Source organism: Misgurnus anguillicaudatus, chromosome 19, assembly GCF_027580225.2.
Source record: "Misgurnus anguillicaudatus chromosome 19, ASM2758022v2, whole genome shotgun sequence".
NCBI lineage: Eukaryota > Metazoa > Chordata > Actinopteri > Cypriniformes > Cobitidae > Misgurnus > Misgurnus anguillicaudatus.
In genome coordinates this window covers 39,050,365-39,074,890 of record NC_073355.2, presented here as the reverse complement: position 1 = coordinate 39,074,890, position 24,526 = coordinate 39,050,365, and the positions used below count along the sequence as shown (strand labels likewise).

Here is a 24,526-nt window from a genome sequence, read left to right as displayed (position 1 = left end):
TATGCGACTGAAACATAGTTTTTCCTCTTGCGATACATCATTCCAGGTTTACTAATATCAAACATTCACCGGCCGGCCATGAATCATTTTTAACCTAATTATTTTACATTATTTTAAATCAAAAGAGATGTAGGAGTGTTATCTAAACATTATTGGCAAGGAAAGTCTGTTATACCTGGGAGTAGGTATTAAGGTGTTTCTGAGGTATTTTAAATATGTGAGTTCATACATCAGGTGACCTGGAAATGCGAATAAATTGTTTCCATTGCCGTTTTGCGAAATTCACTTCTTCTAAATTGCCTAAAAAACACTTTTTTATGCAAGCATAAAAGTCTTTTGCGATATATTGGAGTTTTTGCCATATTTTCAATTCGCAATGTCAATTTGCACAATTTAAAGGGTAATGGAAACCAAGATATTCTTGTCTTAATAAAACATAAATTTAATACACCACAACCATTGACAAGTTCCCAAATGTTTATACATACATCAGAATATCTTCTGTATATTTTGCAGTAACATTAATATTGAACTCACCCTTCACAGTGAGATGAACAGAGCTTGATAGTGAAGTCTGTGGTCGTCCATGTATCTCTGCTCTACAGCTGAACTCATCCTGATCAGATTCATTAACTCCATTGATAGTGAGAGAGTCTCTGTTTACAGTGTAATGCTCAGAGTTAAACACTTTATTAGTGTTTTTATACCACAGAAATGTCCAGTTACTGTACTGATCCTCTATCTCACACTTCAGAGTTATTGTCTCTCCAGTGAACAAAATACTGTCGGGTGTTACTCTCACTGTAACTCTGGGTAAAGCTAAGGAAAGAAGAAAATTAAGTTATAACTCGTCAGTCAATCAGTCAGTTAACATAAATTAACAAATCTAAATAAAATTAAATAAAACAATAAAACAATATATTTCTTATCGCTTTAAAACACTGACACAACACAAAAATTGGCATAATGTTTCTGATAATAAACACACCTGAGATGGTTATGTCTTTATTTCTCTATTTTACAGACATTGATAATGAGCTTACCCTTTACAGTGAGATAAACAGCAGAGCTTGATAATGAAGTTTGTGGCCGTCCGTGTATCTCTGCATTACACCTGAACCAACTCTGATCAGATTGAGTAACTCCAGTAATAGTGAGAAAGTCTCTGTTTATAGTGTAACGCTCAGAGGTAAACACTTTATTTGTGTTTTTATACCACAGATATCTCCAGTTTAATGATCTTTGCTTATTCTCTATCTCACACTTAAGAGTGACTGTCTCTCCAGTGAACACAGATTTGTCTGGTGTTACACTCACTGTAGCTCTGGGTAAAGCTGAGGAAAAGAAACAAATGAAGTTATAAAATTAGTCCAAAATCTGAAATGCATTTGTTCTTTGAAGTTTCTGAAGAAAAATTTTATCAGAAACATTTTTATTTTTGTAATGAAGATTTGCTAATTATTAAGTATTTATAGAAATTTATTTTAGAAGTTATTTTAAAACTGTGTGAAAATGAAATTATAATTTTAAGTATATTGGTAATTAAAAAAGCAAAATATTCTTTGCATTACACACTAATCTTGTAAAATAAAGTGACTAAATCAAGCAGTAAATTATGGAAAAATAAATGACCCCATGATTTCTTAACAAATATCCAATCACAGTCATTACTGACCTTTAACAGAGAGAGTCACATGATCACTGTACTGTGAGGATGAGGGTCGTCCATCTCTCTCTCCTCTACACCAGAACTCATCCTGATCTGATGGTGATCTGATGGTGTAGATGTTTCCCACAAACACTGAAGTCCCAGTTCTGCCTTTATACCACACATATCTCCAGTTACTGTACTGATCTGTCTCACACGTCAGAGTGACTGTCTCTCCAGTGAACACAGATCTGTCTGGTGTTACTCTCACTGTAGCTCTGGGTAAAGCTGAGGAAAGAAGAAAATAAGATGACAATCAATCATAGTTACAGATCTCCTAACCCACAAATCACAAATCAAAATATTTTTTAAATAAAACACTATATTTCTGATCCCTCTAAAACATTGACACAACATTTGACATAATGTTTCTTATAATTAACACACATGAGATGTTTCTGTCTTTATTTTCCTATTTTAAAGAGATTAAAGTTGAACTCACCATTAACAGTAAGATTAATAGATGAGCTTGATAGTGGAGGTTGTCCATCTCGCACTGCACTACACCAGTACTCATCCTGATCAGATTCAGTAACTGCAGTGATAGTGAGAGAGTCTCTGTTTACAGTGTAACGCTCAGAGTTAAACACTGAAGTGTGTTTGTTAAACCACCTATATCTCCAGTCACTGTACTGATCCTCTATCTCACACTTCAGAGTGACTGTCTCTCCAGTGAACACAGATCTGTCTGGTGTTACTCTCACTGTAACTCTGGGTAAAGCTGAGGAAAGAAGAAAATTAAGTTATAACTAATCAGTCTGTTAACATAAATTAACAAATCTAAATGAAATTAAATAAAACAATATATTTCTGATCCCTTTAAAAAACTGACACATAAAACCATTGGCATAATGTTTCTGATAATAAACACACCTGAGATGCTTCTGTCTTTATTTCCCTATTTTACAGACATTGAAGTTGAACTCACCCTTAACAGTAAGATTAACAGATGAGCTTGATATTGAAGTTTGTGGTCGTCCGTGTATCACTGCACTACACCAGAACCGGCCCTGATCAGATTTAGTAACTCCAGTGATAGTGAGAGAGTCTCTGTTTACAGTGTAACGCTGAAACTTGGAGACTTTTGTTGTGTCTTTATACCACTGATATCTCCAGTTACTGTACTGATCCTCTATCTCACACTTCAGAGTGACTGTCTCTCCAGTGAACACAGGTCTGTCTGGTGTTACTCTTACTGTAGCTCTGGGTAAAGCTGAAGAAACAAGAAAATGAGCTTATAAAATTAGTCCAAAATCTGAAATGCCATTTGTTCTTTGAAGTTTCTGAAGAAAAACTTTATCAGAAACATTTTTATTTTTGTAAGGAATATTTGCAAATGATTAAGCATTTATGGAAATTTATTTTAGAAGTTATTTTAAAACTGCGTGAAAATGAATTTACTGCTTGAAAATGAATACTTTATCATTTAAAGTATATTGGTAATTAAAAAGCAAAATATTCTTTGTATTACACACTAATCTTTTCAAATAAAATCGGTAACACTTTACAATAAGGTTCATTAGTTAACTACATTAGTTAACATGAATTAATAATGAACTGCACTTATACAGCATTTATTAATCTTTGTTAATGTTAATTTAAACATTTAGTAATACTTTATTAAAATCTTGTTAACGTTAGTTAATGCACTCTGAACTAACATGAACAAGCAATTAAAAGCTTTATTTATATTAACTAACATTAACAAAGATTAATAAATACTGTAACACATGTATTGCTCATGGTTTGTTCATGTTAGTTAATATATTAACTAATGTTAACTAATGAACCTTATTGTAGTGTTACCATAAAATCCATTAATTTAAAAAAAATATGGGAAAATAAATTACCTAAGATTTCTTAACATTGATCCAATCACAGTCATTACTGACCTTTAACAGAGAGAGTCACATGAGCACTGTCCTGTGAGGATGAGGGTCGTCCATCTCTCTCTCCTCTACACCAGAACTCATCCTGATCTGATGGTGAGATGATGGTGTAGATGTTTCCCTCAAACACTGAAGTCCCAGTTCTGCCTTTATACCACACATATCTCCAGTTTAATGATCTGTACTGATCCTCTATCTCACACTTCAGAGTGACTGTCTCTCCAGTGAACACAGATCTGTCTGGTGTTACTATCACTGTAACTCTGGGTAAAACTGAAGAAACAAGAAAATAAAGCTTTAACAATCTCATCACAGATCTGTTTACATGAAGGACACAAATCTATGAAAATCAGTCACCTTCAGTTTGTCCAGAGAGTATGTTTGAAATCAGCACTGTAAACAACAAAGAATATATAATAAATATTTTAAAATATGATATGGAAATAAATAGGAATAATACTAATGTATATCAATGTGTAATCAAAGCGTAGACATCCCTTAAATGTGGATGTTCTTAAGCCAGAGTTGTGCCTTTTCTTTATTCCTTTCCCAATTCTTATATCACATTGTTTTACACAACCTTGCACAATAAATGAAAATAGAAGAACATAAACCATTTTTTAAATTATTTCTTTACACATCATTCAAGCTGCTTGTTTATCTGCAAACCAATGAACACACTTCTAACACTGCAATAGAATGTAAATGTAAACTCATTAGCACTACATAATGAAACACACTGTGAGTTATCTCATCATACACCGGGTGTAGCTAAATCTTCAAGAGTGAATATGTCATGACACAACACAACATACAGAGGATGTGTGTTGCACTGTTCATAAAGCTGTTTGTTTGATGCTCTTCTTTTGTGTCAAACACAAAAATCTCCCTTTGTGTGTTACTAAGAAAGAACAGCTTTAATGCTCTGTAAGTCACTTTAGATAAAAGCGTTTGCAAATGCATAAAAATATAAGTGGACTTGACCTTTGTAACTTTGCAGATGTTTTTATGCTAAAACAGAAACATTACACATTTTGGCATAATTGCGTCATTTTAGATTTTTCAGCAAAAAGTTGTACACACAGCACTTTGGTCCCAGAAAATACCCGTAAAATTGCCAAACAAGCCTGTTTGTGTGAACGCAAAAACGTCCCGTAAATTGTCTGGGATCGCTCCCAGAAAGATACCCGGAAAACCCTCTGTGTGAACAAGAAGCCGAAACAATGCCATAATGGGTGTGTCATAGTGAGGACGCGCATGTCATCACAACAGTAAAGTTATGGTTCAGTTTTTTAAAACGAGAGATTTACATGCAGATCAACATTCACGATGAGAAATGTCGCAAACTAGACTAAAACAGTTATCAGGAAATAATAAATCAGACGCATGCTGTAAGGGGTGTGCTGTAGTGAATATGCGTGTGTTATGGCAACATGAAGTTCAACTCTTTAAAATCAGGGATTTACATGCAGATCAACATTCACAATGAGAAATGTCAGCAAACTGGACTGACGTAGATATCAGGTACATTAGATCACCACTTACTGCGCTGAAGCAGAGATCATTCAGCAGCATAAAAGAATATAGTGCCACATGCTAATTTGAGCTTATAATAAACAAAAATGCCTGTGCATCATCCCAACAAGATATATTGTTCAGCCCCTCAAAACAGGAGTTTTAAATGCTTATTAACAAACACGATAGAAATGTCTGCAAACTGGATTAAAGCAGAGATCAGGGAGCTTTTCAAATATCCAAAAGATCATTCACCAGTAGAGTTGTGACATTTGCGAACGAACCGATTCTTTTGAACAACTCATAAACATGTACGATGGGAGTCAAGTTGCAGCTGGAGGGGAGTCGTTCTTTCTGTCGTTCTTTTTTCCTATGCGTGTTTCACACAGATGCAGACAAATTAGCTCCTCCACGAGACAGAACAGTTATAGGGGGAGGGGCGCACCCAGCGCAGGGGTTGTTCATTTAAGACTTGAAGGGGCTGATGTCCTATTTGCAAAGTTTACAGTAGTAATAGTGGACTGTATGTACACATTACCATTTTATTTATTCTAATTTGTGGAAGTGTTTATAGTAACAGCTGTTTTGCACAGAAATTCATTGCAGCCTGCTTTGTTTTTTATGTTTATTTGTGAGTAGGTATTGTATAAATAACCTAAGTCAACGTAGCTTTACACATACGCACACTTTGTACTAAAGGTAAATCCAAAATAGTGATGTCACTGTCTAAGCAGAGGGATGTTGTGCAACCCTATGGATAGTCCACACATGACAAATGAGGTAATAATCAATATTTCAGAATAATTCAAACTCAGATTTTGGTGTGTGATATCTGAGTTTTAATTATTTTCCAAATCTCACCTCATCACTCCTCCCAGTGATTATTTCCTGGATAAACTGAGATGCCCCCAAGCTGGCTTCTTAAAACTGACTAAATATTTAAAAAGAGCCAAAAGAGCTCTTTGAAAGTTACAGATCGCCAAGATCTGGATCCCCTCAAGGGCCATAAATCCCATCACTCATGAGCTGACAGTCTGTACCAGTTGTATGAGTTGTGTGTTTGCACTGTATGTGTTGTTTTAATGCCTTGTTTTTGCAAGTTATTGTTGCTGATTACGATTCACCAGGTAACGATTCAATTGAATTTGATTCTATGATACATTGCGATGCATCAGAATTCTACACAACAAGGCAAATTTTTCATCAGTCATGAAGCAATACAAGCAGTCACTCATACTTTTGTAACAGGCATCCAGCAATAAAATGATTCATGCCAACACACAGTAATCACTTATTACTGAACTTTTTTCAAGTAGTAAAGTCAAGTGCAACTATTTTCAACAAAAACGGAAGCTTATCAGCTTTAAGACAATGATAATTACAGTATATACCTGAGATGAGAATTTACACACAGCGTAAGTCTTGTCTAGTTTCCCATTAACTTCGTAGAATCCGAAATCTGCCCATGTGTCCACTTTCCATGGAAAAGGGTGCGTTTTATTTACCCGTCTATCACTGTCATCTCTCTCCGCCTCAGCCATCTTGATTGTTGTTGTTATGCCCGCAGAAGTAATTGAAACTTCACAACTTTATTGTCCACTTGAGGCCAGAAAATAAACAGTGACATAATCGATTATGGCACTTTGCGGCATCGATGCTGAATCGTGCATGCGCGCATTGCGATGCATTTCAGAATCGATTATTGTTGACACCCCTACTGTACTACGAGGAAAAAGCAACACCAACTGCAGCAGGACTGATAGTTTAAATGTGAAGTTCAGAGTTCTGTTCAGAAGTTTTGCGGTTTTATTTTGTTATATTCACATCAATTGTGAAAACATTTTTAGTTAGTTATTTTTGAGTTTGTATCTTAAAACATTAGCAGATATAAAAAAGGCAAAAAGGACGATTGACTATGGTAAAGTCTGTTTTAGAAATCTATATTTTTCCATTATTTGTTTATCCCTGGTGTTGTTTATTTTGAAATAAATTTTAATACTTATTTTAATGTGAATTAGTTTGTTGTGTGCATTTTATTTTCACAGAACGTATTTTTGTTGTCATTGATATTAAACTTTTGCATTTGTAATTAATAAAGCATACATTTACGAGTTCACATTTACAAATAATTCAGATAAATTTAATTGGTAAACGTATTTGGCTTGCTGTCCGGGGAGATGGCTCTGAGCTTGGTAATTGGCCCAAAAGCAGAGTACACACGCCCACCCTCCCCAGGTTTAGGAAGTAACCTGGTGAGTGAGAGGAGATGTGGTAGTGGAGGGATTCTGAAGGCTGTAGAGGATTCTTAGGTGAGTTTGACTGTGATTATAATTGGGCTTGCCTTCGCACTGATTGGGTAGATATGGTGATTGTCGACAGCTGGGGCACGTTCTAATTCAATGAAACATGTAGCAGATAACCGTGAAGATCTGGATATTATAATAGAAAACCTGAACAACATTTGTTCTAACACGCTGGATGCCGTTGCTCCCATTCGAAAAAAGAGAATCAAAGAAAAAACGGCAGCTCGATGGTATGACCATCACACTGCAGCCCTAGAAAAATGGAAAGAAACTACCGAAGCAAAAACTTAGAGGTATGGTGTTCAGAATGGAAAGAGAGTGTTCAACACTACAGACAGGCTATAAAAACCTCTACCTATCTCAGTACGCTTATTAATGAAAATCATAACAACCCACGTTTCCTCTTTAGCACAGTTGCGAAACTGACTAGAAACAAAGAACAAACAGAAACCAATAGTAAACTCCAACACAATAGTAACAACTTCATGAACTTCTTTACTAACAAAATTACGGTTAATAGGGAAAACATAGAAACTACGCAAGCAGCCACCACTCTACCCAATAGTACATGTAACACTAGATTACCATACAAACATTTTGAGTCATTTAAACCTACTACAATAGAAGAACTCTCTAAATTAGTAACGTCATCCAAATCATCGTCCTGTATATCAGACCCTGTTCCCACAAAACTACTTAAAGAGGTATTCCCTGTAGTGTCAACCCCGGTTCTAAATATCTTTAACTCATTGCTAGAATTAGGATACGTTCCAACAGCTTTCAAACTAGCAGTTAATAGACAGCTCATAAAAAAAAACTTGACCAGGGAGATTTTAATAACTTTAGACCAATCTCAAATCTACCTTTTCTTTCTAAAATATTAAAAAAAGTAGTGGCAAGCCAGCTACGCACATTCATAGTGAATAATAATACATATGAAAAGTTCCAATCATGATTCAGGCCCCACCATACCACAGAGACAGCGCTGCTTAGAGTTACAATTGACCTCCTTTTAACATCCGATCGTGGTGAAATCTCAATCCTTATATTACTAGACCTTAGTGCAGCCTTTGACACAATACAGTAGATCACAGAATCTTACTCAATAGACTAGAAAACTATGTTGGCATCAGTGGTCAGGCGTTAGCACGGTTTAGATTGTATCTAACCAATCAATATCACTTTGTTAATGTAAATGAGGAAGAGTCATATCACTCCCCCGTTAAATACGGCGTACCACAGGGATCAGTTTTAGGCCCTATCCTATTATCGTTATATATGTTACCTCTAGGAGACATTATCAGGAAACATAACATAAGTTTTCACTGCTATGCGGATGATACCCAGCTTTACATCTCGTCACATCCTAGCGAATCCCACCAGTTTGCTAAGCTAACAGACTGCATTAGTGATATTAGGGACTGGATGGCACATAACTTTCTTATGCTAAACTCCAATAAGACTGAGATACTTATTATTGAACCAAATCGCACCAAACATAATATGTCAGATTACAAGTTGATGGCTGCACGGTGGTGCCATCTTCCACGGTTAAGAATTAAGGCGTTATATTCGACAGCAATCTATCTTTCGATAGTCATATCTCCAACGTCTGCTTTGGCAAAAATTCTGCCTCGAAGCTTTGTTAAATTCCTATGACGCGCACTACATGCGCCGAGATCTGATTCACACGGACCGTTGTTCAATGTTCAGGAAGCACATCATAGCGCGTGGTACATTTTGAATTTAGTTGGCGCGATGGCGGAGCGAATATGTCCATAAACGCCAGAGAGAGAACGTCTAAAGTTTGGGATCATAACATTATCATTTCATTCAGCATCTGAACCGAAAACATACACTGCTGTTTCATCAAGCGTCGATGAAACAAGGAAACGTAGCTTCCGCTGATTTTAATCCCATACTGTATTTGTAGCGATGTCGTTATGCGGTTTGACTAGATATTCACGTTCAATTGCAGGAGAGTATTGCTTAAAAAAGAACCCCTTTACACACACGCATGCACTTTACAAGTGTGTGTACCAAAAAAACGGCACCCCAGTGCAATCATATATGGGCAACTTGTAATCTGACATATTTTGTTCAATAATAATAATCTCTGTCTTATTGGAGTTTAGCATAAGGAAGTTATTCTCTCTCACGCGAGTCAGACCGATCGCGCAATGCATCACATATGCTTAAACTTTTATGTAGCCATGCAACAATAATTTCAGCATTCATTCACTGTATACAGCAGGACGTGATGTTGTGATTTTTCGAACGGATTCTTAACCTAAAATGCACCGCAATGCAAGTGATGCAAACCAAATGCAGCGTTCTATTGAAAATGATTGTATGTATTTCTGCCGTACCAAAATGCAATGAAGCAACTGAACGTCTGACTGGGGTGTCACTCTTCCTCACGCACAGAACGCGTGCACACACATATACAAACACAGGTGCACGTGCGCGCACACACACACACAGGTTGTTACCATAGCAAATAGGCTTACCCCAGAAATGATATATTATTTGTTAGTAGCCTAATGGTAAATGCTGCAGGTGTGTACATTTGTACATAAACCAGATATTTACTTTGATGTCAGGGCTAGATTACAGCATGAAACCTGTTGTGCATATTAATAAATTAAAATGTTTAATTTTTGGCACTGGCACTTATAAACACTAAATGCGTAAAAATTGAAATAAATAGGCTTATTTTTTTGGAGCCAAATACCTCTGTTTTTTTTAGAAATAAAAGCCAAATGCTTGGACATTTTACAGCCACATCATTGTCGTTATGCATTATTTGTTTTGGTTGTTTAAAAACACACACAAAATTTTTATCCGATTACTCGATTAATCGATCGATTCAGTGCTAGATTAATCGATTACAAAAAGAATCGATAGCTGCAGCCCTAACGCCATATGCTGTCTGCATCAGATGCAGAAAAGCTTATCCATGCTTTATGACCTCTAGAATAGACTATTGTAACTCGTTACTCGGGGGATGTCACGCAAATCAGGTAAACATATTACAGTTGGTTCAAAACGCTGCCGCAAGAGTGCTTACTAGATCTAAAAAGTATAACCACATAAGTCCAATTCTGGCATCTTTACACTGACTACCAGTTAAATATCGCATACAATTTAAAATATTACTAATCACCTACATAGCTTTACATGGCCTAGCACCCTCGTATATTAAAGAATTACTATCAGAATACAATCCACCACGTAAACTGCGATCACAAAATTCTGGCCTCTTAATTATCCCTAGAATATCAAAAGTATCTAAAGGTGGTAGATCCTTTTCCTACTTAGCCCCTAAGCTCTGAAATGATTTACCAAATAATGTTTCAGACACAGTCGATCAATTAAAAACTAAACTTAAGACATTCTTCTTAAACAAAGCATTCACATTAAATGTCCAGTAAATGTACTTTTTCCGCAATAGGAATCTACTCATGTAAAACTGCTTTGAAACAATTAACAATTGTGAAAAGCACTATATAAATAAAATTGAATTGAATTGAATAATGTTTGATTCCAGTTCTTTGTTGTCTTGTTTGTTCTAAACTATGTTTGCAATGGTGGATCGGTTACTTTTATTTACCTATCCTAATGTTTTAATGTACTGTAAATGTCACCAAATCAGTGCCTTGGTGACCTGGTAGAATAATAATTAGAATAAGAAATCATCTGTATTGCGTATAGTGTCGAACGCGGCCATCCGCATGTAGCCGCGGGGAGTAATATACTACATAAGAATATACTGTAAGAAACTACAGCAACTGCCACTACCTTTGGGTCTGATCACCAAATAAGCAGTGTTGTGCTAATATGTAGATATATGTTTTTTTGTTGTTGTTGTAAGATTGTTCAGAGCTCTGTACATTGCTCATTATATCTTCAGTTTTTGTTGTTGTATTACCGAGATTTGGTTTTATCGCATTAAAACTTAAAGTGACACCATGTAATTTTTCAACCTTCATAATAAATTTTCAAGACCCTTGTGATACACTGTAAAAAATAAATTGTTGGCTCATTGAATTTTTTTTTAGTAACTAGTTCCACAGAAATTTTACGTTCACTCAATTTCTGTCTCCAATGTGTTACCTGCATTGATGTTTTTTAGTTGGCCCAAATTTGACTCAAATATAAAAAAGTATGTTGGCTCAATTAGCTTTATAGTTCATTCAACTAAAATGTTTTAATCAGTTGAATCTTTAAAAACTTACAGCAAATACTCTGTCAATAAAAATTTAAGTATTCACTCAATGTTTTGTGTGTTACTTCAATTAATATTTATTATTTGGGATTTTTTAAATAACATTTTTAAATTATTTATCAAATAATTTATGCTGGTGTTGTAAACAAAATAATTAACTTCAGTCACATAAAAACAAAAGCTTTTTATTCACTTATTCACTTATCATACAGACTGAACATACAGAATTAAGTCTTCTTTAAATAGAGGGCATAAAACAGTCCAAAAAGCCTCCAAAGTCAGTCAGAACATCTCCAGGGCCATTTAGGAGACTTTCTTCAGCCAGTCCAAGCGGAGACTGTCTCGCTATTTATTCCTCTGGTCTGCCTCTTACATCATCTCTGCTCTGGTTTGATAAAGAGAGGAATATAAACACACACACATACATAAATAACATGTTTAATATAATAAAGTTTGACGGTGAAAGACTTTATTCCATAAATAACGTTAATGTTAGGCCAAATTTCCCTCAGACATCACACATAATTAAACACTATTGGGCGGTTTTCTCGGACAGGGCTTTTCACTGACTAAAATAACTTGCTGACATCTCTTAACATATGAGTGCTATTGTTTTGTCTCAAAATGCACGCCAGTATTGTATTATATAAGGTTTGTTTGTAAAAATGTCCCAATTATAATAAAGACCGAGTTCTAAACCCTGTCCGGTAAACCAACCCTATATCCAGGCTTTTTATCTTAACTAAAATAGCTCCACTTTACTTCGGTCACATAACATAACACACTTCTAATATATCTTTACAAAAATATAATTACAAAAACGTCGAGTATTTGCGTCTTTGCCAATGAATATATTCTAAAATTAACATTTAATTACAAACACTTACCTGACGTGAACTTGAGGAAACGGCTGACGTGTGTCCGTCCTTGTGTGAATCAGTAAGTGATTCCAGCTGTTGCGTGTGGATTGATCTCAGATGAAATGCCCTGTGATGCAGATCCTTCCGAGTTAAAACATTTTAAATTCAAAATACACAGACGCACGCGCATACATACATACATGCACACACACGCGCGACCACACGCACGCACACGGGTACACACACGGGTATATTTAGAAGTTTTAAGATTGTTATGATATTGGTACTATTTCTCCACTCGCACTTTCAGCTCTGAAGTTCAAATTCGCATGCAGTACGCAGCACAGTTATAACAAATGTGATATGAAATATCATTCAACAGCGATATCATTTAAGTGCAATCCTAAAATATGATTTAAAACATACCGGTAAACCTTTTATTATTAAGTATAAGAAATTAAAATGAATTAAATTGCATGTTTAAACGCCACAGAGATATCAGAGCCAGCAGTCGATTTCTGATGGGCTTGCTGAGGCGAGGCTGCGCTGGGCGGTGTGTGAGCGCTTAAGTGTCGGTGATTTTCTGGAGCTCATCTGGAGCTCTTCTCCGTCCGAAAGTGTCCGAGCACATTTTTAAATAGACGCTATCTATATTAACCGACCGCATATTTAAACTTAAAGCTCATACATTCACGCCTGAACAACTCCTAAAATTACATTTTGTTACCAAATAACAGTAATATTATGAGCATTTTGTTGTCAGGAAACATAGCTGTCATAAGTCCACATATTGACCAGATTTGTCTTAATTAGTTCAGTCAACATAGCCATTCTGAATGTTGACTGAATTTGGAAATAACCATTCACTTAATGTTTTAAACACAGATTTATCTAGACTTAAAATAATATGTCTACTCAACTAAGCCCAAACAAGAAAATTGGTTTAACTTAGGGCTGGGCGATTCACCCCCCTAAAAAAATCTGCGATTTGTTTATAAAAAACTCGATTTACGATTCGAATCGAATTTTTTCCCCCGCCCCCCATTTAAAACAAAATAATTGCAAACTGTACATATATTTATTATATTTAATTAAAATACTTTAACATGAAAAGTCACTGTGCAGTGTGCAACAAAGATTGTTAAACATCCAAATTATTTATACTGTATTTGGATTGAGCTAATAAACAACAAAAAATCCTGAGGTAACTCTTAGTTGAGTTGAACATGGAAACAGTAAAATCATTCTCCATAAAAAATGTCATTGCATTTTAAACATTCTTTGCGAGGAAAATGAGCCTATCAACAACAGCAGGCTTGAGGTAAGCTTGGTAACAGGTGACAATACCACCACCCACACTAAAGACCCTCTCCGATGGGGCACTAGTTGCTGGAACGTTAATTAAAGTGCATCAACATAAAATTGCAAAGGCAAACCCTTTATCTTACTGAAAAGTCACTGTGCAGTGTGCAACAAAGACTGTTAAACATCCAAATTATTTATACTGTATTTGGATTGAGCTAATAAACAACAAAAAATCCTGAGGTAACTCTTAGTTGAATTGAACATGTAAACAATAACACCATTCGCCATAAAAAATGTAATTGCATTTTAAACATTCTTTGCAAGGAAAATGAGCCTATCAACAACAGCAGGCTTGAGGCAAGCTCGGCTACAGGTGACAATACCACCACCCACACTAAAGACCCTCTCCGATGGGGCGGTTGCTGGAATGGCCAGGTATTTTCTTGCCAGACGACTGAGTCTTGTGAAATTGGGCTGATGCTGCTTCCACCACTCAAGTGGGTCAGTGTCAGGATCCACCTCAGGACCCAATTGTCACGGTGGGTATAAACCGGATTGTGGGAAAAATAATAGAAGAACCCAAACGCAAAGGATGTATAAAATAACTAGGATTTATTTACAAATAAACTGAAACACCCACAAGGGGGTAAAACGGAAGGGAACAAAAACACTGTGCTGGAACACAAATAAACCAAAACACGAGAAGAACTCGGATAAGCAACTGGTGAACATAAACACAGTATCTACAACAACGCACGCACACCACACAGAGAACACAAGGGCATTATAAAGACACCACATCAATGAGGAACAGGTGAACATAATTAATCACTTAAGACATGATTACATAAGGGAGTAGGGTAAAAGTGACAAGACACTGGGAATACGTGTTACACATACATGATGTGAAAACACACGTATTCCCACATACAACAATGCTGCCCTGGTCCTACCCTCTGGATAATAACCAAGGTCAGGCAAGACCATGACAGCCACAAAACACTGGGAACACGTGTCACACAGATATGATGTGAACACACGTGTTCCCACGTACACACACTGCTGCCCTGACCTTGCCCACAGAACATAGACCTGATCTACACTAAGGTCTGGCAAGATCACGACAGCAACAAGACACCGGGAACATGTGGCAGCCACACACAGAATGTGATCCCACATGTCCCCACACAGAACATGATACTGCCACGGTCCTGTCAGATGCACTCAGACCTACATCTAGCACAGATGTCTGACAGGACCGTGACAGTAATAAGTAGGTGGTGAGCTCTGCTTCGACTTTTTCCTTTACTGTCTGGTGGGACAGTGATGCAGGTGCTGCTTTTTTAAAGAAGGCAGCTAAAGTTTTCTTCTTGGGTGGTGGGCTCTGTTCTTCTTGGCACATTTGTACAGCAGGACCTTCTTCCTCTGAGCAGAGGGCAGAGAGCTCAGTGACAGCTCTTTTCTTAATAATGTCCAACTTGTCCGGGGTAATGTAGTTGGTACGGAAACGTGGATCCATTAGTGAAGCCATGTCCAGGAGCTCATCATTCTCAGGGTCACTGTATTTCTGTTCAAGGTAGCACATAATGTTTCTTTTTATTGTAGCAGTGAGATCTACATCTTTCTCCTCTCGCTGAAGGAGACTCGTTTTGAACAGATGCAGCACAGGTTTAATGTATGAAACACTTACATAAGATTCTCCGGACAGTGCGTCAACAAAGTCCTTAAGTGGTTTGACTGCTTTATTTATGGCATCTAAAACCTCCAGATCTTGCCATGTAGGAACAAGATGTCGGGTTTTTTTGTCAGCACCCAGAACACGGACGATGGCTCTCTCTTGTTCAAGAAATCGCTCAATCATTTTTTGACGCGAACCCCATCTTGTAAGTGACTCTGTTACCAATTGATGAGGAGGAAGACCAAGCTCTGCCTGAACCTCTGCCATGTCCCGTCTTTTTTTCCAACTATATGAAAAGGCAGAAACCTTTTTACACACTCCAATGGCACGGTCAATCCTTTCATCTTTCACACCATTCACTGTAATAAAGAAAACAACAACAATATTTAGTTTCTGTAAGTGTACATTTTTGAGCACATGCCCTACACACAGCTTAGGTACAAATAATTGTATCTTTACTTTAGAAATGTATTTTTCCTCATATTTATTGTAACGCCATATTCATACCATATAGTATTAAATGGTAATAGAAAAATCAGTGTAGTACTAGATGTAGCTTTGACAATACAAAACAAAAATACTCTACCTTTTAAAATAGTCAGGGGAAATACATATAACAATGTTGAGTTGGAAAAAAATATAAACTAACAAAGAAAAAAAATACTTCAAAGTGTAATTTAAGTTATAAAACTAATAATAACTTTTATATTAAAGGTGAGAAGTACTAAACTTTTTTGTTATATCACACAAACCTTTCTAATTTATTTTCACACAAACTTACCGACAGCATTGTGCAGTCGATGTCCTAAGCACTTGAGGTTTGGCCAATTATTGTCCTTCATAGCTCTGCTTACTTTGGAGTCACTGTCGGTCGTCATACGGGTAAGGCGCTCTTCTGAAAGTCCCCAGGAGTTCAGAGCATCTTTTAACTCTAGTGCAATAGTTTGGCCCGTATGGTCCTGGGGGAAATATGACATTTGCAGACAGACGCTTCGCATGTCCCAGCTCTTGCTGACATAATGAACCATAAGACACATGTAAGGCTGCATTGTTCGGCTCGACCACAGGTCAGTAGTGCCAGCGTAAAAGTCAATTCCCTTCAACTCGCTGATTATCTTTTGCTGAGTGTTGTTATACAGCTGAGGAAGAGCAACGTCAGAGAAATACTTGCGGCTAGGTACTATATATCGAGCGTCCAAAGCTTTCAGCATGTTGTTAAACCCTCTCTTCTCAACAGAGTTAACTGGCAGCATATCCGTAGCTATGTAGAGGGTAATTGCCTCCGTTATGGCTTTCCACCTTGCCCCGCTCTTCTCATACGGTGTACTGTTTGAAAATCTTTTTTGAAGAGTTGTTTGCTTTGCAAACGGGGTGTTAGCGCTAACGCCACTAGAGCGGGTTTCTTTTCGAAGAAGGCAACACTTTTCCCACTCAGCCGCATGTCTTCACTTTAAATGCTGAAACAGATTTTTTCGTACTGCTGCCAGCAACAACAACAGCCTTAAGACATAGTTTGCATCGAGGTGTTGTCTGTTCCTCATCAGGTGCTGTAAATCCAAACCAACTCCACACGACTGAAGTCGAAAAGCTTTTTTTTGGAAGGAGCTGCTCTCTTTGCCGGCTGTTCCTGCCATGTTGTTTGTGTATATGCATGCGCTGCCTTCGGGAGAAGGGAGGGGCAGAGGGCTGCGTCGCAGGGAGCGTGCTACGGAAACCCTGAAGGAAGATTTGGCGAATGCAAAATGTATGTATTTCGCTATACTGCATAGGGGGAGAAAAAAAATCTAAAAAATCGATTTAAAAAAATATGAATCGATTTGACCTACCAACTCGATTTTTAAATCAAATCGATTTTTTCCCAGCCCTAGTTTAACTTAGGCTATATATTTTTGCCCTTCCAACATTTCATTAATTGGATTTTTTACAGTGTAGTACCTCGACTTTAAATAGGTTGAATGACATGTCTACCATAGCCTGACGGGGTCTGTATCACTTTTACTCGTATTTTAAAACTTAGGGTTTCTGGTAGTAACCAGAGCACAAAAAAACCTACAAAATTCGACTGCTTTACGGCATACGTCACTTCCTCCACACACAGGGTTCCCACGCGTCCTGGAAAACCTGGAAAACCTGGAAAATGAAAGACCAATTTTCCAGTACTGGAAAACACATAAAAAATGGGGGGAAACGTCAAATGTCCTGGAAACGCTTGCGTTGTCCTGGAAAATTATTTTCCCTCCTGGTAGGATGAACGCAAACGGGTTAAAAATGTCATGCATGAATGTCTGTTTTGACCTGCCTTTAACGTGTAATATTGGGCTGGAGCGCTTGTCTGCTTTCATTTCCGCATGTAGCCAGCACACCCCCGTGACACAAACCTGCCAATGTACGCGTTTGCGTAGCAAGTGCTCAATTTGACGACATAGTACGCTGGTAGGACTTGCACCTCTAAACTACTGAAATGTGAGTTCTGAGGAAAAAATGCACGTGCTGTACTCCTGTCTGACAACACGATTCAGCAGCGTGGTGAAGCAGTTTCTTCTTATCATTTTAGAAAAGCAGAGAATAACTAGTATACTGTTCTTACAATTTAACATTCCCGTCCCTCTCCTCCTCCACTCTGCCTCAGCACCGCTCTACTCAATGGCACTTCTCTGCCTCACTCTCTGTACCCCGTTCCCCATTTGCTGCAGTTAAAAAGGTAATGTGTGTGTGTGTGTGTGTGTGTGCGCGCGTGCGTACGTGTGTGTGTACGTGTGTGTGTGTACGTGTGTGTGTACCTGCCAGCTTTTGGTAAATGTGAACCGTTACACGTAAGGATTCACTGTGAAAGCATTCGAGTCGAAGTCTAAGTGAAAAAATAATGTGTTGTGTACAGTAAGTATAATACATAAAATATAGGGGTGTGACGAGATCTCGTGCGATTAAATATGTATCGCGAAATTAATTATGTCACGAGATTTCTCGGGGAGGTCAAATGCTGGCCGTTTCTTATACAAAATGCTGCATCCAGAGGTTGCATTTGTAGACTGCATACGTCATAAATTAAATGCATTATATTCTGTGTTTTACTGCGTTTGCTTTTTAAATCTTGCTCAATAATAACAGTGACTGTATAATTTCTACTGTAAAGAATTGGACAAATATTAAAGATTTAAATGGATTTAAACGTTGTTTGGCTAAAAGCATCCATTTAAAATTAAAGTAACTGAAGTGAGTAATTTACCGCCCCCTGTAGGCATTTGTTATAGTACATAATTCTGTTTTTTAGGCTATATAAATGTGTTTACTAGTTTTGATACTTTATTTGGACGAATTATTATTGCATTGTCATTATTATGTAATGTTAAAGGTTATTATTTTATTACCAAAAATATCAAATTACTTCATTATCAATTAGCAAAATAATTGTTAGGGACAGTCCTAGATTAGTTAAAACATTTCAAAATAATGTGATTTCAGTTTCCCATTCATTTATTTTATCATTGAGAATTTCTTAAAAATAGTGACATTGCTTTGTTTTATATTGACCTTTTTGCACCGCAGTATAGGATTTGAGTTTGATATTTATAGTTTTGATTTATTTTTGCAGTGATTTTCATTTTTACTTTAAGAATGCAGGTGTCAGATGCAACTGTAAGTAAACAGTAAACAGATAAAGTAAAGGAAATTGTTTTGGTGATTTATTGAACATAAAATATTTTGTTAAGAAAGTACAAGAGAGACAGACTGAGATGAATAAACATTTTAAGCAATCTGGTTAAATGTACAAAATATAAGGTACAATTGTAGAAAATAGCAAAGCTTCTCCAAAGCTTGGGATATATGATATACTTCAGATCCATTTCATACACCAGTAGGCTAAATGGATTTTGCATTTAAACACATTTAGCTTTACAAAAGGTCTATCCATTTCAGCAATATAATTGACAAAACAGTTACAAAGATAGGATAAATCGAAATAATTTAGAGTCAAAAACACATAACTCATCAGTTTATGCTATACCAGATGCGTAATGTGCCTTGGTGCGAGCAGATGCAATTAATTTAGAAGTCCGATAATAGTTAATATTTTCTAACGTTAGTGACTGATTGCGAATACAGCTTGACTGTGAGAATTTGGATTTTTAAACTGATATCAGCAATGATGATATGATACTATCACTACTACCCAGCCTTAGTTGTGATAACTTGACTCACACTGTAGCAGCTGAAAATGTCCTGAAAATGTCCTGGAAACGTCCTGGAAAATCTTTTCAAGAAAAGAGTGGGAACCCTGCACACGATTTGTTTTTAACGTGAATTTTGCTGGAGGCTTACTTAAGGAATGTAGAGAGCAGCTATTATTGTGTGACTCTGTGGCGCAGTCTTTAGTGTCACGGACCTATGACACGGGCGACCCGGGTTCGATTCCCCTTTAAGGCAATTTTTTTATATAAACTCTTGATTCATACATAAATGCGATGTTCTTTATAAATGACGGCGATTATCTTGCATATAGTTCCCTGTATTCACATGCGGTGTTTGCGTATTTACTTTCTTTTACTGTGTCTATGATATTTACATTACAATCCAGGATGCAATAGCAGTCAAACTTGCTCAAACTCACACAGTGTAAAACCAAACCCTATTCATTCACCAATAAGATCCGAGCGTTTCTCTCTTCTCTCTTCCTCATTTGCTGCGTTCCGCTGTCACTCGCGTGACGTATTACAAAGCGGCAGCCTTTAGGTCTGCTTGGACCACATCAGTTTACTTGGATTTGGAGCGACAATTTTCACACAAAAGAGAGGAAAAACGAGCGCCATTGCGGAAAATCCTGGTGGCGAGGGAGAGAGAGAGACGATGCCACAATATTTGTTTGGAAAAAGGCAAGGAAATACTTCTGATCGTTTTTCAGTTGGAGGGCTGCAGCCTCCGGAGGTCAAATATGCAGGCTGCATACGTCATCAAGCCTGGTTTATTAAGGTAAACTGAGCATTACATTCGCAAGTCATAAGCATACTGCAACAATTTACAATTAACTAAGTATAATAGTCAACTTTGTAATTGTTAATATTGTGAAATAAGACAGTCTTGATGACGTATACAGCTTAGAAATACGACATCTGGAGGCTGCAACCTTCAGATTGAGACATGGCTTCTGCCACGACGAGTTCCTCATCAGAAAGTTGTAACATGACTGCGTTTCTCCCTGTTGTCTCAAAATGTTGATCATTTAGCATTTTAAATGTTTAGTTTTTAGTTTAGTTTTAAGGTTGGCCAGTTCCTTTCCTTTGAGACAGTGCTGCGGCGCTTGTGAGCTCTAGGGGCGCTAGAAGTGAAAAATACATGTCTAGCACCCCCTAGTGGCCAAAAAGTTTCATGGTGTCCCTTTAAGGAACATACTAAAGCTATGTATTTTCTAGCTGGGAGAATTAAATGCATTCATGTGATCAGCGCTGAACCTTAAAACTTTGGGTGAAAAGCTCAGCTCATCAATGTCACTTCTCACTTGGTCGAACAATCACAGTGAAGGGGGGGGTCAAATATCACAACAACCACCGCATTGTTGCAGTGTTCAGCGACTTATAAACAAAGCAGAAGTATCTAAGCCAGGGGTCTCCAACACGTCGCTACCAGTAGCTCGCGTCTTAATTGCAGGTAGCTCGCTCGCGGGTTTATTTATTTATTTATTTTCTGTGGTTATGGCGCATTTGGATGTCTGGTTAGTGTTACAAGCGCCTGTGGTAGTAAAGACTGGGTACGTGTTTGACGTCGCGTTGAGCTGTGTAGACCGGCGTATCATATGACATCAGTAATTTAACATGTATGATTCAAAAACAAACAGATAAGTCCGCAAACCCGCGTCGGATGATCCGCGCAACGCTGTGAAGCATGCGCCGCGGCAACCTGACGATCTCCGCAACGCTGTGAAGCCCGCGCCAAGGCAACCGGACGATCCGCGCAACGCTGTGAAGCTCGCGCCGTGGCAAGGCAACCGGACGATCCGCGCACATCTGGAGTCGAGGCACTGGTTAAAATGGATGCCATCATTTTCGGATTCATTTTTGATAAAACGAAAATACAGTCGTCGTCACAGGTTCAATGGGTTATCATCTCATATTTTAACATCAAATGTCAAGAGATACCAGAAAGCCATACGTGACATACATGCACATCCCTATTATGAATCCAAAAGCAGTAAATACTCTATGTTTGGATCATCTTTCTAAATCTGATCTTTAATAATTGATTTTTTTTATTCAAAATGTGGTATTATTGGACGAATCCTACAAGAGGTGATAAAAAATTAATTGCAAGAGTAACAAAAATCTATTTGATGCAATACTGTACAGTACTCGCTTAATGTTGCGTTTAATTAAAGTTTAGTGTTCATCACATTTAATATGTACTGCTGCAGCTCTTCTGTGGTTGACAGTAAATTTTGGAAACTCTTGAGAGGCTCCATGATCTGCCATTTTCCTTCCTCATCAGTTCATGTGAGCTTTACCACCTCACTTCACTGAATTGTGCCGAATTAATCTTTTTGTAAAATTTCACAAGTTGTTACACAAATAATATTTCATGTTTTAACAGGGCTCCAGATTGCGCCTAAAATATTAATTTACAAGTGCTATTTTTGCAGAGGTCACCACTGGCAACAATAGTATTTTACACACTATGATGTATCTTTGAGACAGAAAAACAACAATCATCTTTTGGTCAAGCGCTAGCACAGATGAGACACGACCTGCTAATAAACAAGCAACTTTATCTTTGCCAGTCTCTTCAGCAGTATTATACAAGAACTAAACTCATGATTGATTCAAATACAACAGTCAGTCTCCAAGTACATATTGTATATTTTGCTTTAGAAGTAGTTCTGTTTGTTAAAATTGAATATGAAGTACGGTTGTAGTATGATACATGGTAGATATAGATTATGTAAAATTGTTATACAGTAAGCATCAGTGATACGCGGGTTGATCCGAACCGGTTACCCACGGTTACGAGTCATCCAAAATATTTTTAATTATATTCGGGTTGCGGTTATTCGGGTCGTTTGAAATTAGGATGCCAATTAACTATTTTAAACAATTACTACTTTTGCTGGCCAGGGAGCAGTACAATTTTTTTTTGCTGTCCGAGTTGCGGGCGGGTTAGTTGAAAACATCAGTCGGGTGCGGGTTGTTTATACATTAACGCGCGCATCACTGGTAAGAATACAGTATTGTAGGTTCATTCATGATTACTTATGTGCAGCTGCACATCGCACACAGTCCTAAAAGCAAATTTGTCATCATCACCAGCAGCTCGCATATGAGAAAAATTTCACAAAACTAAACACGAGGGAAAAGATGAAGCTCTGCATATATTTAATATGCTGCAGATAAACATATGTTTATTGCTATCTGGTATGTATTGATACATATAGCCCTAAATGTTTAGGTCCCCACAATGTTTAAGCTTTGGTTACGGCCTTGGCTCACCATAACCATAGTATAACCATATGTAGCTACTGTATAGTAATACAAATGGCAATTCATCTTCCAAAATAATGTTATACAGTAAAATCATACTTTATTTTTCTAAGGGACTTTCTATAAAGACTTTATCAGCAAGTTCAGATGTATATCTTTTCACAAACCTCTTTACTACAGTAAAATAAGCCTCATCACAGCTACAGACTCTTCAATGCTCTTGAACACAAAATCTCATGCCGTCTGTCCTGTTTACAGATTTTACTATCACACCAGACAAAAGTTTCTGTTCAACTGTTCTGAGCCATCAAGCCAACTGAAGTTTACATTCTGAAGTTCACTTTAAAAATACAAGATTACACAAACACACTTACAGTACTGACTGTAATAGCTATAACGATAGCTGTAGAAAACAAAATCACAAAACTGATTATACACACACGCACATACACACACAAATATTTAAACTCTGAGACCAACATGATTTATTAAAGATTTAGTAAAAAAACATGACTTGATCCTGTAGACAATGTGACAGTAATTGAGGTGTAGTCAAATCCATTGAGAGAAGATAATACTCACAGAGAACTAGAGGAAGAGAAATCAACTCCATACTGATCGACTGATGACTGACACTTAAACATTAAACACTCTGTGATAAACCTCAACACTTCCTCATTAACAGTTTTTTAACTGGGGGTTGGGTCCACTAGGGGGCCTCACAATAGTTTGAAATTATTTATCAAAGATCTACTGTACACGCATTGAAATAAAACAAATTATATTTTATTTAAACAGATTTTTTATCAATAATTTTAGCAGTGATTGGTTATTTTTTTAACAAACAATTAGATTTTTAGTTACGTCAAATTATGTAGTTCTTTACTGGATTGTGAGGAGGGCCTACAAATTGTTGTGAACAGAGGAGGGGCTTGAGAAAACTGAGATCTACGGTTCACCACAACATTTACTACATAATGTTTTAGACATAATCTACAAATGAAGAATCACACAGATTTACATTTCTGCACAATATTTTGTTGTTTAACTTTTTAATACAGGAATAAATGGAGCAAAACATTTATCAACTGCACATAGTAATGGTGGACAGTGTTTGTAATTTAAAAAACTATAAGAAGCTGATGAACAAATGCTGTATTTCATACATTGGTTAACGTCACAGACCTGAAACTAAAACCACACTAAACTTTATCTCCATCAGACCTCTAACACTGATGTATGTTGCTATATACTTCTGAATGACATCAATGAGAAAAACAACTACCACAGAAAAGACTTAACACCTGTTTGTGCTTCTCAACTAAACGTAACTTGCAGTGACGTATTTTAAAATATATACCATTAATGTGTCTCAGTATATGCACCAGTGATGTCCTTTTCTAAGGAATGTTTACTAAAGATGCTTAAACATCTTACCCTGATAGCAGTAGGTTCCAGGGCGGATCCATCAAAGTATTGAGCTTTAGAGCAGAACTCGTCTTGCATCATTTGTACTATAGATAGAAATGATACCTGAGATCATACTTGTGGATGATTAATGTTATATTTCCGAAAAA

At 37.0% G+C, this 24,526-nt stretch overlaps 1 protein-coding gene across 1 annotated transcript in view; it reads right to left on the bottom strand.

Annotated features, from left to right (window-relative positions):
- The window catches only part of LOC129425608 (Fc receptor-like protein 5), a 31,228-nt gene extending 14,489 nt beyond the window's left edge, over nt 1-16,739 (bottom strand). The window contains exons 1-8 of the mRNA XM_073856671.1: nt 16,268-16,739; nt 15,063-15,845; nt 3,601-3,870; nt 2,637-2,921; nt 2,151-2,429; nt 1,676-1,936; nt 1,044-1,334; nt 538-819 (exon numbers count right to left, since the gene is read on the bottom strand). Of these exons, the coding sequence (XP_073712772.1) occupies nt 538-819; nt 1,044-1,334; nt 1,676-1,936; nt 2,151-2,429; nt 2,637-2,921; nt 3,601-3,870; nt 15,063-15,845; nt 16,268-16,739 (2,923 nt within the window). The remainder of the gene's footprint in view (nt 1-537; nt 820-1,043; nt 1,335-1,675; nt 1,937-2,150; nt 2,430-2,636; nt 2,922-3,600; nt 3,871-15,062; nt 15,846-16,267) is intronic.
- Between the last annotated feature and the right edge of the window lie 7,787 nt (nt 16,740-24,526).